Raw genomic sequence first — 13,362 nt, forward strand, 5'->3', positions numbered from 1 at the left:
TTTTTAATTTATTATATTTATGTTTATTATACTATTTATTTATGGTTTTCTTTATGGTATTTGTTTTGCTCATGTAATATCATATACATAAAATAACTGTTTTATGATTTCACTTTTATTTATTTTTCAAATTTCACTTACAACATTAATTTTTTTATTTTACTTTTATAATATAGTTTAAATCTTACATAATTTTTTATATCAATAGAAACATAAAAAATAATCCATTTTTGTTAGAAAAAAAAACATTTTTATGTGTGAAAAAATGTAACAAACACAAAACCAACAATATGAAGAAGAATGGAAGAAACAAACCAATAAAAAGAGCTTTGATAAAAAAAATCCAAAAATTACTATAAAAAACAGTAAAAAAATAATATAAAAATTATTAATATAGTAACTATACTCATAAATAATTATCCCTCTATTTCTTAGTAACCCAAAGAGGAAAGTAAGAGAAATGGATAGTGGGTGGAGTTGACAAAAGTGAGCCCTGCCGTCGCCTCAGAAGCTGTGGAATGAGAGGTCCCAGTGGCGTAAAATAGAGATATTCCCTTTCGTTTTCCAACCCACCACAGCACACAGCACAGGGTCACTTCCACACACTCTCCCTCTACTCCTTCTCTAGTCTTCAACCAAGCCACTCCAACCGCGTCATGCCACACAAACCACACCCACATTTAGCTACGAAATCCTACACCAATATAAAAACCCAACAACACTTTTTTTTCTTGCATATATAATTATTTTACTATACTTTAGAAACATTCCATCAATTTCTGTTCCTCCTTAATCCCAAGTATTATATTGGTTCCCCTCCCATTAACAAATACAATTCATCATATTCTTCTCTCCTGCAAAACCCTTCTTCTCTCCTTTCTTTGCGTTCACGCGTTCACGTCCTTGTCTCATATATTATCAACGCGTTCTTCTTTCTTCTTCTGCTTCTTCTGCTTCTTCTCTCTATTTCCTCTTCAAAACTCAACTTACCATAATCCACTTTCCAAAACACACTCACGCAAGACTAATTCAGCTTCACTTTCGTTTCGAATATAAAAACAAAGATACTTATACGCTCAACCGTACATTTATTTCTGTCATTCTGTCTAATCAATGAGTGCTATTCCGAGGCACGAGCGCCGATGGGCTTCTGACACTGTTCCTGGAAGAGCGACTGCCAGCGCCGGGACTTCGCCGGGAACTGAGTCCAACTCCGCCGCTGAGGAGTTCGTGGAGGTTACGCTTGATCTTCAAGACGATGACACCATCGTTCTTCGGAGCGTCGAGCCAGCCTCCGTTATTAACATCGACGACAGCGTCGCTGGCAGCGGATACGAGACTCCGGCGTCGGTGACGCGGTCGCCGACGATCCGGCGGAGCTCGTCGCGAGGCTTCCGGCAGTTCTCGCAGGAGCTGAAGGCGGAGGCGGTGGCGAAGGCGAAGCAGTTCTCGCATGAGCTGAAATCCGAGCTGCGGCGGTTCTCGTGGAGCCACAGCCAGGCTTCGCGCGCGCTCTCGTCTTCCTCAGCTGCGAACGGCGCCGGAGGCGGATTCGAAACGGCGCTGGCCGCTCGCGCTCTCAGGAGGCAACGCGCGCAGCTTGATCGCACGCGTTCCGGTGCGCACAAAGCGCTTCGCGGTCTGAAATTTATCAGTCGCAAATCTAATGGTGTCGATGCGTGGAACGAGGTGCAGAGCAACTTCGATAGACTCTCTAAGGATGGTTTTCTCTGTCGCGCCGATTTTGCACAATGCATAGGTCTGTTTCTTTTTCGAATCTCGCATTGTTTGTTTAAATCGCTTGATTAGTTATTCTACAGAGTTTTCCCTTTCCTCCCGGTTTCATTGCATTGAATTTTCTCTACTTGTTTAGATCTTTCATCTTTTGCATTTATACTCTTTCTTCCGGTTACTACTGGTTTTTTTTTTTTGTTAGCTCAGAGAGTTGTACTTTTTTTTTATCACTGTAGGTATGAAGGATTCGAAGGAATTTGCTCTGGAACTGTTTGATGCTCTGAGTCGTAAACGAAGGATGAAAATTGACAATATCAACAGGGATGAACTGTTCGAATTCTGGTCGCAAATTACCGATCAAAGTTTCGACTCACGACTTCAGATCTTCTTCGACATGTAATTATTCGATCATTATTGTTGTAATTGCTGTTCACTTTAATTAATTAGTGATAAATAATCTTCCTCTGTTTACTTTCCGATATTTAATTAGGCCCACGACACCTAATGACAAATTAAGCTCAGCATTGTTAAATGTCATCGCATATTTGATTTAATATTTAAATGTCCGTCAAAGCGTTGATGATTTCTTTGCTTGTAAGTGGTAATGCAATTATGATCATTACGTGCTTTGTATTTTAAAATATATCTTGGTAATATTCACAGGGTGGACAAGAACGAGGATGGGAGAATCACAGAAGAAGAAGTGAAAGAGGTACAGAAGACTTTAGTTTTATATTCCGAAATCCAAACTGAAACTAAATCTTTCATATTTGTTTATAACTGAAATTTTATTTTAATACCCTTTTTTTATTAAAGTGTTATTCTTCTTCATGTTGTTGTGAACGTAATACGTTGCTTACATATGGTGTCCACTTGAGGTTTAATAATCAACATTAGGCTGGATTGGTTGAACTTAATTTAATCGTTACTAATTAACTGCTTCCAATATTCAATGTTCCTACTTATAACGTTTCCCATGTTCTAGAACGTAATATTAATTAGTTGGTGCATATTCAAGAGTTAGTGAACTATGTCTTACTTTTTCGGCTTTTGTCACACATATTGCGCTTTCATTTTTCTTATTTTACCAAATTCTTGGAATTTATAATGAAGACGTTTTCAGTGGAGTTGGTGGGGGTATTCGTGTCATTTCAAGTTAAAGTTTTTTCTCTTTTGTCCCCAATATTGTTGTTTTCTTACACGTAATGTTTAGTCAAAACTCAAAAGTTTTTACATTAAATTTTTTATTAACCAATTCGTGTCGCAACTATTGATTACAGATCATCCTGTTAAGCGCTTCTGCAAATAGGTTGTCCAGATTGAAGGAACAGGCCGAAGAATATGCAGCTCTGATCATGGAAGAGTTAGACCCCGAAGGACTTGGCTACATCGAGGTCGGAAATCTTTATTATAATAAGTATATTCTAGTTTTATCAACACATGCATATTTACAATCAAAATAGTGTGTCATATTATTATTCTTTTTCGTAAAAAACATAGAAATGATTATTGGTTGCGTGGTAAAGGGGAATAATTCTTTACTCAATAAATAAAAATAATGGTGGCTTAGTACATTACTCAGACTTGGTTTGTGGTTTACATTATTGTTTTATATAATTTCCATAAAACTACTAAAATAGAAAACACAAGTTTTTCTTTTCCTTGAAATCTAAGGTTTTCTTGACATATTACGGCAACAATTGCTCTCGCAATTCCAAATATAATAAAAGTATTCCTTATTGTTATCTTTAATATAAATTCTTAGAAACAGAAATAAGCAAATGATATGGTAACAATTTTTGTAATTATAAGCAGAAAAATAAAATAAAATAAAATAAAATATTAAATTAAACAGCTCATACATTTTACAGTCAAATCTGTTTGAAACGAGTATCTTTAAAATATATTAAATAAAATAAGTTAAGTCATTAATTAATAAAATATTGGATGTTTATAAAAACAAACACCTATATACATTTTTTAAACCCTTGTTTGTTTAGCCGTCTTACATAGGTTTGTGCCCATTAGTCAACAGATGAGCTAAATTGTGAATTAGCAAATCACCCGACATTTAGAAAAAAAAACATATTATTAGTAGTAGACTAATAGGGTGTACTCAACATGCAATCTCATTTCTTCTTCCTTTTGCCGTGTCAACAAATTTAAGTAAACTCAATTAGAGACTACTTTAAATGTACGTGATATAATTAAGCCGTTATCTCTAATAACTCAGTTTCTTAATAGATTATTACAATGACCTGATTATTTCTTTGGCCAACATAACTTGTTTAGAAGATATTCGTTATCATTTTCGGTAGTGCTGGTATGTCTTCAGAGTTATGGAAAAATCGAAAGAGTGGATGGGATTGTAGTTATTGCATGCTGATCCTAGATACAGTGCTATTCACATTTTTCTTCCACTTAAAGTATCTATCTCAAAATAATTTTATGAAAAAGGCAAAGATTAGGAAGAGAAAAGATAAAGATGTGAAATAACGGAGAGATAAAAAGTACAAAAACTATCGTAAAATGTTGGGGAAAGAGTACGATTCTTGGTATCCACACACAAAAAAGAGTATTATTCTTGTTCATAGAGTAATTTTATTTTTCTGTCATTCCCTTCTCATCGGTGAGCTTAAAACAACGCGTTAAGGAGGTAAATTAAGAAAAGGATCGATGCTATTAGCCTTTGCTGATTTATATCGTGGGCGAAAGAGCGGAAGGGGAGATCTCACCGGCTAACAGCATTATTGACACTGTGAATCATATTCATGCCGAGTGGTTTTTCTGAGGTACATTTTTCATCATGCTTCAGTTCCCAAGTGGTCTTTCTGCTTCTTCGCCGGTTAAGCATAGACTTACCACAGAACATATATTAATTAATGGGGTTTATTCATGACGTATCCACGCGTGATGAGTTCTATTTCTCTTGTGATGCTAATAATTATGTATGCTGCTGCATGCTGAAATATTTTTACACGATTCAACTTTTGATTGTTGTACGGCATTTTGGATGGTCACTATGTCATCGCAGCTATGGCAACTGGAGACGCTTCTTTTACAAAAGGACACGTATCTCAACTACAGTCAAGCTCTAAGTTACACAAGCCAAGCTCTGAGCCAGAACCTACACGGGTTAAGGAAGAGAAGTCCAATACGTAGAATGAGCCGTAGAGTGATTTACTATTTGCAAGAGAATTGGAAGAGACTTTGGGTTTTAACATTGTGGGCTTGCATAATGACTGGGCTGTTCACGTGGAAGTTTATCCAATACAAGCAGAAAGATGCATTTCATATCATGGGTTACTGTCTTCCCGTGGCTAAAGGTGGGGCTGAGACTCTAAAGTTCAACATGGCCCTTATACTCTTTCCCGTGTGCAGAAACACCATAACTTGGCTCAGGTCTACAACCAAGCTGGGCTATGCTGTACCTTTTGATGACAACATCAACTTTCACAAGGTACGCAGTGCTTATATTTTTTACAACTCTCTTTTAGAAAACAACCAATGCTTTGTTTTAGAAGAGAATTGACAAAAACCATTTTTTTCCATAATTTAATGCCACCCCGGTGTCATTGGTTCATTGGGTGAATTGAGTTTGATTTGATACATTCAATTAAAATTAGAATAATTTATTAACTTTAAACTACATGAATTCAACTCTACTCAATTAACGAAACATATAAAAAAATTATATGAATAATAATTTATAAATATTATGAGTGAATATTTTATTATTATATGTAAATATTTTATTTTTTTATATATTCATTGAGTTGATAAATAATTTTATTTTATTATTTTGATATCTTAGTATTTCAAAAACTATTGTATATATCTTTGATATAAGTAGTGTTATTTTATAATAATTAGGAAACGCTGAAAAAGTTAATTTTAACTTTCTTAGAGTTAAATAAGTGAAAATATTTTTTAATTGTTTGATCTGATAACTCAATTTAATCAAACCCACTTGATTGTATGGAGATTCTAAATAGAAATGACAAACTTAATTTTAATTGATTTAAATTGAAAATTAAACTTAAATTTAATCCAACTCGATCTACTTAAACCCTAAACTACTAACACTGCACTAAATCTTGAGTATTTTATTTTTTTTTTCAAAAAGGAAATAGCTTTTGTCACTTAAAAAATATGCTAATTTTTTAGATGAAAGAGAAAGAGAGAAAAGAAAAAATTATATATATGATAACTGTAATTTCAAATTCATATTTTGATGCAAACATCATATTTGTTCTTTTTTTTTTCCTATTTCGAAGATTTATTCATACATTATTTGGAAGTTTAAAACATGTAATGACGAGTGGTAAAATTAATGGTTAACCTCCGGTATTAAGTGAAAACAATTGACAATTATCATAAAACATAAGTTAAAGCGTGCATATAAAAAATAAAATATTTTTAATATGTTTAAATTGTATTTCAGCTGCATCTATTTTAAATGTATATTAATTTTAATATTTTAAATTAAAAATTACTTCGTTTTAATACTATTTATTTTGAATTCCTTATAACTGAGGGACATATATTATTGATAAACACATTTAAATCAATAGATATATTTCATATTTGAATGAAAACACTAAATTGTGCGAGTGATATAATTTCTCTTAAACCAATAGATATATTTAATATATTATTGATAAATGAATACTGAAACTATATTAAATCTTATATTGGCCTACTGAATGCGAATGAAATTATATTAAAAAAGTAATGATCATACATAAAAAATTAAAGTACAAAAGTAAAAAAAAAAGAGAGAAACACTTCTGTCACAAATAAAAAAGATAACAAACTTAATAATTTATGTACACTGATAGTTCGGTACATGATTTCCAGTTTTACTTATTGATTCTTATATGATTTCCAGTTTTACTTACTGATTCTTACAGACAATTGCTGGGGCCATTGTAATTGGTATTATACTTCATGCCGGAGATCACCTTGCTTGTGATTTTCCGAGACTTGTAAGTACGTCTGAAGACAATTATAAAAGGTATTTGAGAGGTGTATTTGGTGATCATAAACCCAGTTACGTAGACCTAATTAAAGGCGTCGAGGGCGTGACTGGAATTTTGATGGTGATTTTTATGATAATAGCATTTACACTTGCAACCAAATGGTTCCGGAGAAATCTCATTAAGCTGCCTAAACCATTTAGTAGGCTCACTGGCTTCAATGCCTTCTGGTATTCACATCATCTGTTTGTCATTGTCTACGTCCTTCTCATCGTCCACGGAATAAAACTTTACCTCGTGCATAAATGGTACCATAAAACGGTATGCAATTTTTAGTATCATATTTCAATTATTTAGGATATCTTTAAAATGCTTGGTTTACCGGTGATTAGTTACTTACGTATTGATTTCCGTTTTCAGACATGGATGTATCTTGCGGTTCCAGTTTTACTTTATACGTCCGAGAGAATACTCAGACTATTTCGTTCTGGTTTGTATACAGTCCGTCTTGGAAAGGTTAGCAGATTAAGTGAACCGATAGTTAGGCTCTAAAACTAGTTTTCAACTTCATAACAGATATGGTTTTATTACTTGTCTCAACTACTCTTGGGTACAATTGGTCTGGGCTAAATGTGAGCATCCGGACTCTAGATTCATAACAAGTAAACTAAAAACTGCGTGGACCTTCCAAATCTAAAAAACTACGCTAACTCTGTGACTTCACATAAATTATAGTCATATAAATTGAACAGCATGCTAACATCTTTTTCTCCCTCTTTCTTTGGTTTTAAAATGGAAAATATTTAGGTTGCCATATATCCTGGAAATGTTCTCACATTGCAAATGTCAAAGCCTCCTCAGTTTCGTTACAAGAGCGGACAATACATGTTTGTACAGTGTCCTGCTGTTTCTCCTTTTGAATGGTAAGTTGCATTTTAATTTTGAACACAAATATGTTTCATGTTGCGGTTTTACAATTTACCTTATGCTTGCTAATTGAGACACTATTTGTAGCATGTGTACTGAATTGAAAGAAAGAAATATGGAAAACGATACGAAGTTTGGAAAATTAACTTTCCTCTGCATTTTTAGTATCCACAAAACAGAGATCGAACCGGTAGTACTTTTTCCCCTCATGATCAGACATATTGAACAAGAAAATAAGGGAAAAGTAAACTGATATCGCAGTTTATGGGCTATTAGGAGTCTCGATTTTGTTTCAGAGTGAAACTTGTGCAATTTTTTGCTCAGCAAGTATCGGTGGTATCTAACAGTAACATGGGGCAATATTTTATCTGTCAGGCATCCGTTCTCTATTACCTCAGCCCCTGGCGACGACTACCTGAGTGTTCATATTCGGCAACTGGGTGATTGGACACAGGAGCTTAAAAGGGTGTTCTCTGAGGCCTGCGAGACTCCTGTACCTGGGAAGAGTGGGCTTCTCAGGGCCGATGAAACCACTAAGAAAAGGTACATGTTGCGCTTGCCATTTTTTGTTGTTGCTTTCTTATTTTCTCAGGGCTGATGAAATAATTTATATATAATTCCAAACCTACTTGCTAACCATTGATACAGTTTGCCGAAGTTAAAGATCGATGGACCTTACGGTGCACCGGCACAAGATTATAAAAAATATGATGTTCTGTTACTAGTCGGTCTCGGGATAGGAGCAACACCTTTCATCAGCATTCTAAAAGATCTTCTCAACAACATCATCAAAATGGAGGAAATGGCGGTGAGTTCCAGCGGTACATACTATTAGCTAATGAACATTAATACCACAAAGAGTTACATATTCATGTTTTACATAGCTAACTCTGACGTGTTATTTGTCGCATACAAATTGTTATGCTCATGAATATTATTTGAACATCTGTACGCAAATTTAGTACCACAAAATATAACAACCAAGGTTACTTTTATTCAGGATTCAATCTCTGATATAAGTAGAGGTTCAGACCTTAGTGCTGGGAGTACCACTGACTCACCATCTCTCAATAAAATTGCGCCTAAACGGAAGAAAACACTGAAGACCACCAACGCTTATTTTTACTGGGTTACAAGAGAGCAAGGCTCTTTTGATTGGTTCAAAGGAGTCATGAATGAAGTAGCAGAGCTTGATCAAAGGGTATTTGTTTTTGCAAAAGATGTATTTCTTATTTATGCTTCCTCCCGAAGAATTTTTAGTATTCCTTGCCCCTGCCACAGAGATGAATAATTTTTTTTGCAATGGCTAATGCTTAACATCAAATTTGGACTTCAGGGTGTCATTGAGATGCACAACTACTTGACTAGCGTATACGAGGAAGGGGATGCTAGATCCGCCCTCATCACCATGGTACAAGCACTCAACCATGCCAAAAACGGAGTTGACATTGTTTCTGGAACGACAGTAAGCCTTCGCGTTTTGTTATTTTTATGTATTATACGCCATGGTTAGCATTGAGCCCCATTTTAATGTCAAAATCGGAGTGAGTAAATTTAAAACCTCGCTTACTTTGAATTCCAACTACCAGGTGCGAACTCATTTTGCTAGGCCTAACTGGAAGAAGGTTTTCTCTAAAATGTGCTCCAAGCACTGTAATGGACGAATAGGTCAGTTAGTCTCGATCAAGCATATAAAGTATCTCACCTTTATAACGTATCTTTATCAAGCATATAACGCAGTTTTATTTATGTCTCACTTTTTTTTATCTTCTTTTATACACGTATCTGAAAAATATTGCTTTAATATTCTTCTTTTTTCCTTTACTGACATTATGGTTATCATGATTCGGATCAGGGGTATTTTATTGTGGTGCACCAGTTTTGGCCAAAGAACTAAGCAAGCTCTGCTTCGAGTTCAATGAAAAGGGTCCAACAAAATTTGAGTTCCACAAGGAGCACTTTTAAGGAATTTGGACGGAGCACTCCCAACTGTACTTAAAGTTAACAGGGTCACGTCACAACTTAAACCAGTCATTTTAGTAACTTGGCGTGCTCATATTATATGATTATATTCAACAAGTAAAACCTTTTTGTATAGATGTGAAGCACTGTACATAGAGCCACCAAGATTGCTTGGCATTTCAGTATACTTGTGGCCACATAACTAAAGAGATAAGCGCAGTGGTACTGTCCACCACCTAGAGTGCGATACAACTACGCTGGAGATGTTGACCTGATAGTGGAGCCACTTCGACTATTAGCAGAAAGATTCACTGTGAATTGGATATGGACATTTTTGAAAAAGATAATAGGAGGTAAAGGCACTAAAGAATGTGGCTGGGATGGCTTTTTAAGAGTAACTTTCTCATTTTTCCTTCCAGGAATTCTTGAAAACTCAGAGTGAACCAAATGACTCACCTCTGCTTCTGCATGGATCCTAACGGGGAGAGGGGGATTATACATACCTATGTAAATGAAACCGGTATAGTGTTTTCATTTTTCAAAGTGACCAATAGTTTTAACCTTTACTTATTTATTTCATTATGTACATTCAGTAAAACTATTGGTGCGTGAACACTACAGTATTGAGCCACAATTAAATTTTATTGTGCTCATCTGGTCAATTCATATTAAACTATCTGCTCATACCAGATCAAAAGTATATTAATATTAAGAACTTGCTTCCAAGCTGGCTTTTCACGAGCCACCTATTTGAAAAGTTCTTCAGCAAGGTTCCATTCGGGTATAATTTTTTCCTTTCAATTTTTCGCCTAAGACTTTGAAAATGAATTAAACACGTCCTCGATATACTACTTTAATCCACGTTTGACAAGGATGTGCGTGAAATATAGTCCAGATATTTATTCTCTTCTGCATAATGGAGAAGGGGCTTGTTCATCGTCAGCTGAAATGAAGTTGTAAATATACAACTTTATGCGCATTTAAAATATACAATAAATTTACATTACAATTTACTATTTTTTTTCTCTACAAAAACTTAACGTATATTCAGTAAGAATTATTGGTTGATTATTTTCTGATTTGCATGTCAGACTTCATGCAATTGACCGCGGAAGGCGCGGCGCATGTAGAGGATCTAGAGTATGAATAAATACATCTTTATTTAGAACCAACCAAGAAGCGTATTATACAGGAAATGGACAACTGATAAAAATTGGACTCTTTCTTCCTGCACCTCCATAGGTTCTTCTTCTCCTGTCACTCTTATATACAACATGAAAATACATTTTTATCTTTTTTGTGTCATTCCAATAGAGTAGCTTCCAGATTATGTAATCCGGACATATATTAGAAAAAAGACTTTCAGATTATGTAATCTGGAAGCTAAAAAAGACTTCCTGATTACATAATCCAGAAACTAGTCATTTCTGAAAAAAACTTCTGGATTATGTAATCCAAAAACTAATTACGAATTTTAAAAAAAAACTTTCAAATTATATAATCTGAAATATTACAGAGGGGTATTTTCAGAAATATGAAAATTTATGGAGGTGAGAGAAGAATAATAGAGGTGCAGGAAGAAACAGCCTAAAAATAGCCCTATACGTCAGGTCTTGTGTAAAATGCCAGCCCAATGGGCCAAAATGGTTCAGTGGCACCAACTTTTTGTGAATTTAAAGGGAAAAAGCAAATAAGCAAATGAAAATCCCTCTGAAGAACGATTTATCATGTCTCTTTGACCGATTCACCATACAAGGGAAAATAGATGGATAAAATGGTGGGAACTGCCAACATTAGAATCCTGAGGGTTGAGTTTGATAACTTTAATTTTAATAAACTTCCCTTTCGAATAGTTAAAATTATTTTCCAAATGCTAAGCCGGGTCTTCATGACCAAATCAAAACATATTTAATCGCACATTCTCCACGGCGAAAATCGACAAGGTAGTGGAATGAAACTTGGCCTAATTTTTTATTTTCTTACAACCCATTCGCTGACCCAATATTCTGCATTGCTGCATTTCATATTCCTTCTAATGAGGCCGGATTTGTCTTTTCCCCCACTCCTATTTCTAGAATCCTTCAAAGTCACTACTCTTGAATCATCATCTCCATTTTTTATTCCATAAATCAAATCCCATTTAATCATTCTTTACCTTCAATTTAAGAAAGTCCCCATTTAGTCAACGGTCAAGCCGTGCAAATACTGGAAACGCGTACACGAAAATATCACCCATAACTCCTTAATGCTCAATACCTTAAGGTCAACACAACTAGCCTTTTTTTTCTCTTTACTATTTCTGCTCAATACAATATTTTCAGCCTAAAAATTCAAATTAATTGCACAAAATACTAAGATTTATTCATCTCTTATCAGATCGGGAGACCCAACTCCTACATACCATCATAAACAATGAGATTTTATTAGTATTCTAGACAAAAAGTTATATTTAATAACTCAATTTCTCTTGTCAATTACATCGCAGGTGCAGAAGACAGAGTTATCGCTATCAACGTAGAATCAACCATTTGAAGACATTTCATAATGGAAATTGATCTAAGTACCCACCACCCATTTACTAATAAGCAATAATGTATAGTAGCAAAAAGAAGACAATCCCATACCAAGTTAAATTCCCACAACCTTCACAAATCAGGCATGGCTCAGCAGAGTCCTGATCAGCATATCAAGCCCTTGGCACCATTCATATCATCAACCCACTTCAACACACTAGAAGATCAAGACCACATATTCGAACAGAGAAAAAACATTCGTCTGAGAAAGTTTATCCTGTGCTGCGGTTGTGCCACTGCAATTGCTGTGTTACTTGTGGTCATAGTACTGGTCTTGGGCTTCACCGTTTACAATGTCAAAGACCCCGAGGTGAGGATGAACGGGGTTACCCTTATCAGTGGAACTTTCGCCAGCAATTCCACTGAGAACGTTACACTTCTTGCTGATATATCTGTGAAGAATCCAAACGCTTTTACCTTCAGATTTGGAAACGCCAGCACTGATGTTTACTATAATGGGGAGGGAATAGGGGAGGGTGAATCTCCATCGGGGAAAGCCAAGGCCAGAAGGACCATAAGGGTCAACACCACCATGGAGATTATGTCAAAGAAGCTTTTGGCGAATCCATTTTTGGATACTGATCTAAAGGATCATGCTTTGAATATCAGCAGCTATACCAGGATCCATGGTAAGGTCAAAATACTTAACATTTTTCCGAGGAAAGTTGCGATTGAGATCAACTGCACAATTACATACAACATCACCTCTGGGTTGATTACAAATGGTGACAATTGTCTTGGAAACGTGGATCTTTAGGTTGTTGTTGTAATCTTAATTCTTTGTCAAATTAGTTATGATAGTTGTTGTGTCATGTAGTGAAAAATAGCTAGTGTTCGTAGGTTGTTCAAATTAGACCAGAGATGTTTCATCTACAGTTGAATTTTTCGCACTTTAATTGTATCTGGTTATGGATATATGATTTGTGTTTTCTATTAACAACCTATGGCATGCTAAATGTTGTTAACTGTTACTCCTACTCTTTTCTACAAAGCATTTTGAGAACTTTTTCAAGATTATTTTTGTAATTTTTTTCTTCCAAAGTACTTATTGCTTTGATTACTTTTTAAAAATAAATGTCTTTAACAGAGATACACTATTCGTATTTTAAAAGAGATTACGAGGATATAATTTCAATAATTAAAAGGTATAAATTTTGACAACTTGTTATATTATTAATTAAATTTTA

At 34.8% G+C, this 13,362-nt stretch overlaps 2 protein-coding genes across 4 annotated transcripts; both read left to right on the forward strand.

The window, feature by feature from the left end:
* The first annotated feature begins 573 nt into the window (after positions 1–573).
* On the forward strand, positions 574–10,367 carry LOC137812682 (respiratory burst oxidase homolog protein A). Of its 3 annotated transcripts, none has more exons than XM_068614834.2 (14): positions 574–1,759; positions 1,971–2,130; positions 2,398–2,446; positions 3,015–3,128; positions 4,769–5,194; positions 6,648–7,034; positions 7,134–7,229; positions 7,521–7,636; positions 8,016–8,183; positions 8,289–8,448; positions 8,641–8,841; positions 8,977–9,105; positions 9,230–9,308; positions 9,496–10,367. In XM_068614834.2, the coding sequence occupies exons 1-14, from the start codon at positions 1,114–1,116 to the stop codon at positions 9,603–9,605; spliced, it is 2,841 nt and encodes a 946-aa protein (XP_068470935.1). In that variant the 5' UTR covers positions 574–1,113; the 3' UTR covers positions 9,606–10,367. The 3 variants fall into 3 exon arrangements, 2 of the variants coding, with proteins under 2 accessions (XP_068470935.1, XP_090155235.1); XR_016518863.1 differs by having other exon boundaries at positions 736–1,759; positions 6,626–7,034; XM_090299109.1 differs by lacking the exons at positions 574–1,759; positions 1,971–2,130; positions 2,398–2,446; positions 3,015–3,128 and adding an exon at positions 4,372–4,526.
* A 1,495-nt stretch (positions 10,368–11,862) lies between these two features.
* LOC137812683 (late embryogenesis abundant protein At1g64065) lies at positions 11,863–13,090 on the forward strand. Its single transcript, XM_068614835.2, has one exon. It carries the CDS (start codon positions 12,261–12,263, stop codon positions 12,930–12,932), a length of 672 nt encoding a protein of 223 aa, XP_068470936.1. The 5' UTR covers positions 11,863–12,260; the 3' UTR covers positions 12,933–13,090.
* Positions 13,091–13,362: the final 272 nt, after the last annotated feature.

This window comes from Phaseolus vulgaris, chromosome 2 (assembly GCF_051622355.1).
Source record: "Phaseolus vulgaris cultivar YP4 chromosome 2, ASM5162235v1, whole genome shotgun sequence".
Taxonomy (NCBI): domain Eukaryota; kingdom Viridiplantae; phylum Streptophyta; class Magnoliopsida; order Fabales; family Fabaceae; genus Phaseolus; species Phaseolus vulgaris.

Bases quoted from the DNA above. Each gene is read 5' to 3' on its own strand.
- LOC137812682 (XM_068614834.2), top strand. From the start codon at position 1,114: ATGAGTGCTATTCCGAGGCACGAGCGCCGATGGGCTTCTGACACTGTT. The intron at 1,760-1,970 runs GTCTGTTTCTTT...TTATCACTGTAG, and splicing joins CGATTTTGCACAATGCATAG to GTATGAAGGATTCGAAGGAA. The intron at 7,035-7,133 runs GTATGCAATTTT...TTCCGTTTTCAG, and splicing joins ATAAATGGTACCATAAAACG to ACATGGATGTATCTTGCGGT.
- LOC137812683 (XM_068614835.2), top strand. From the start codon at position 12,261: ATGGCTCAGCAGAGTCCTGATCAGCATATCAAGCCCTTGGCACCATTC.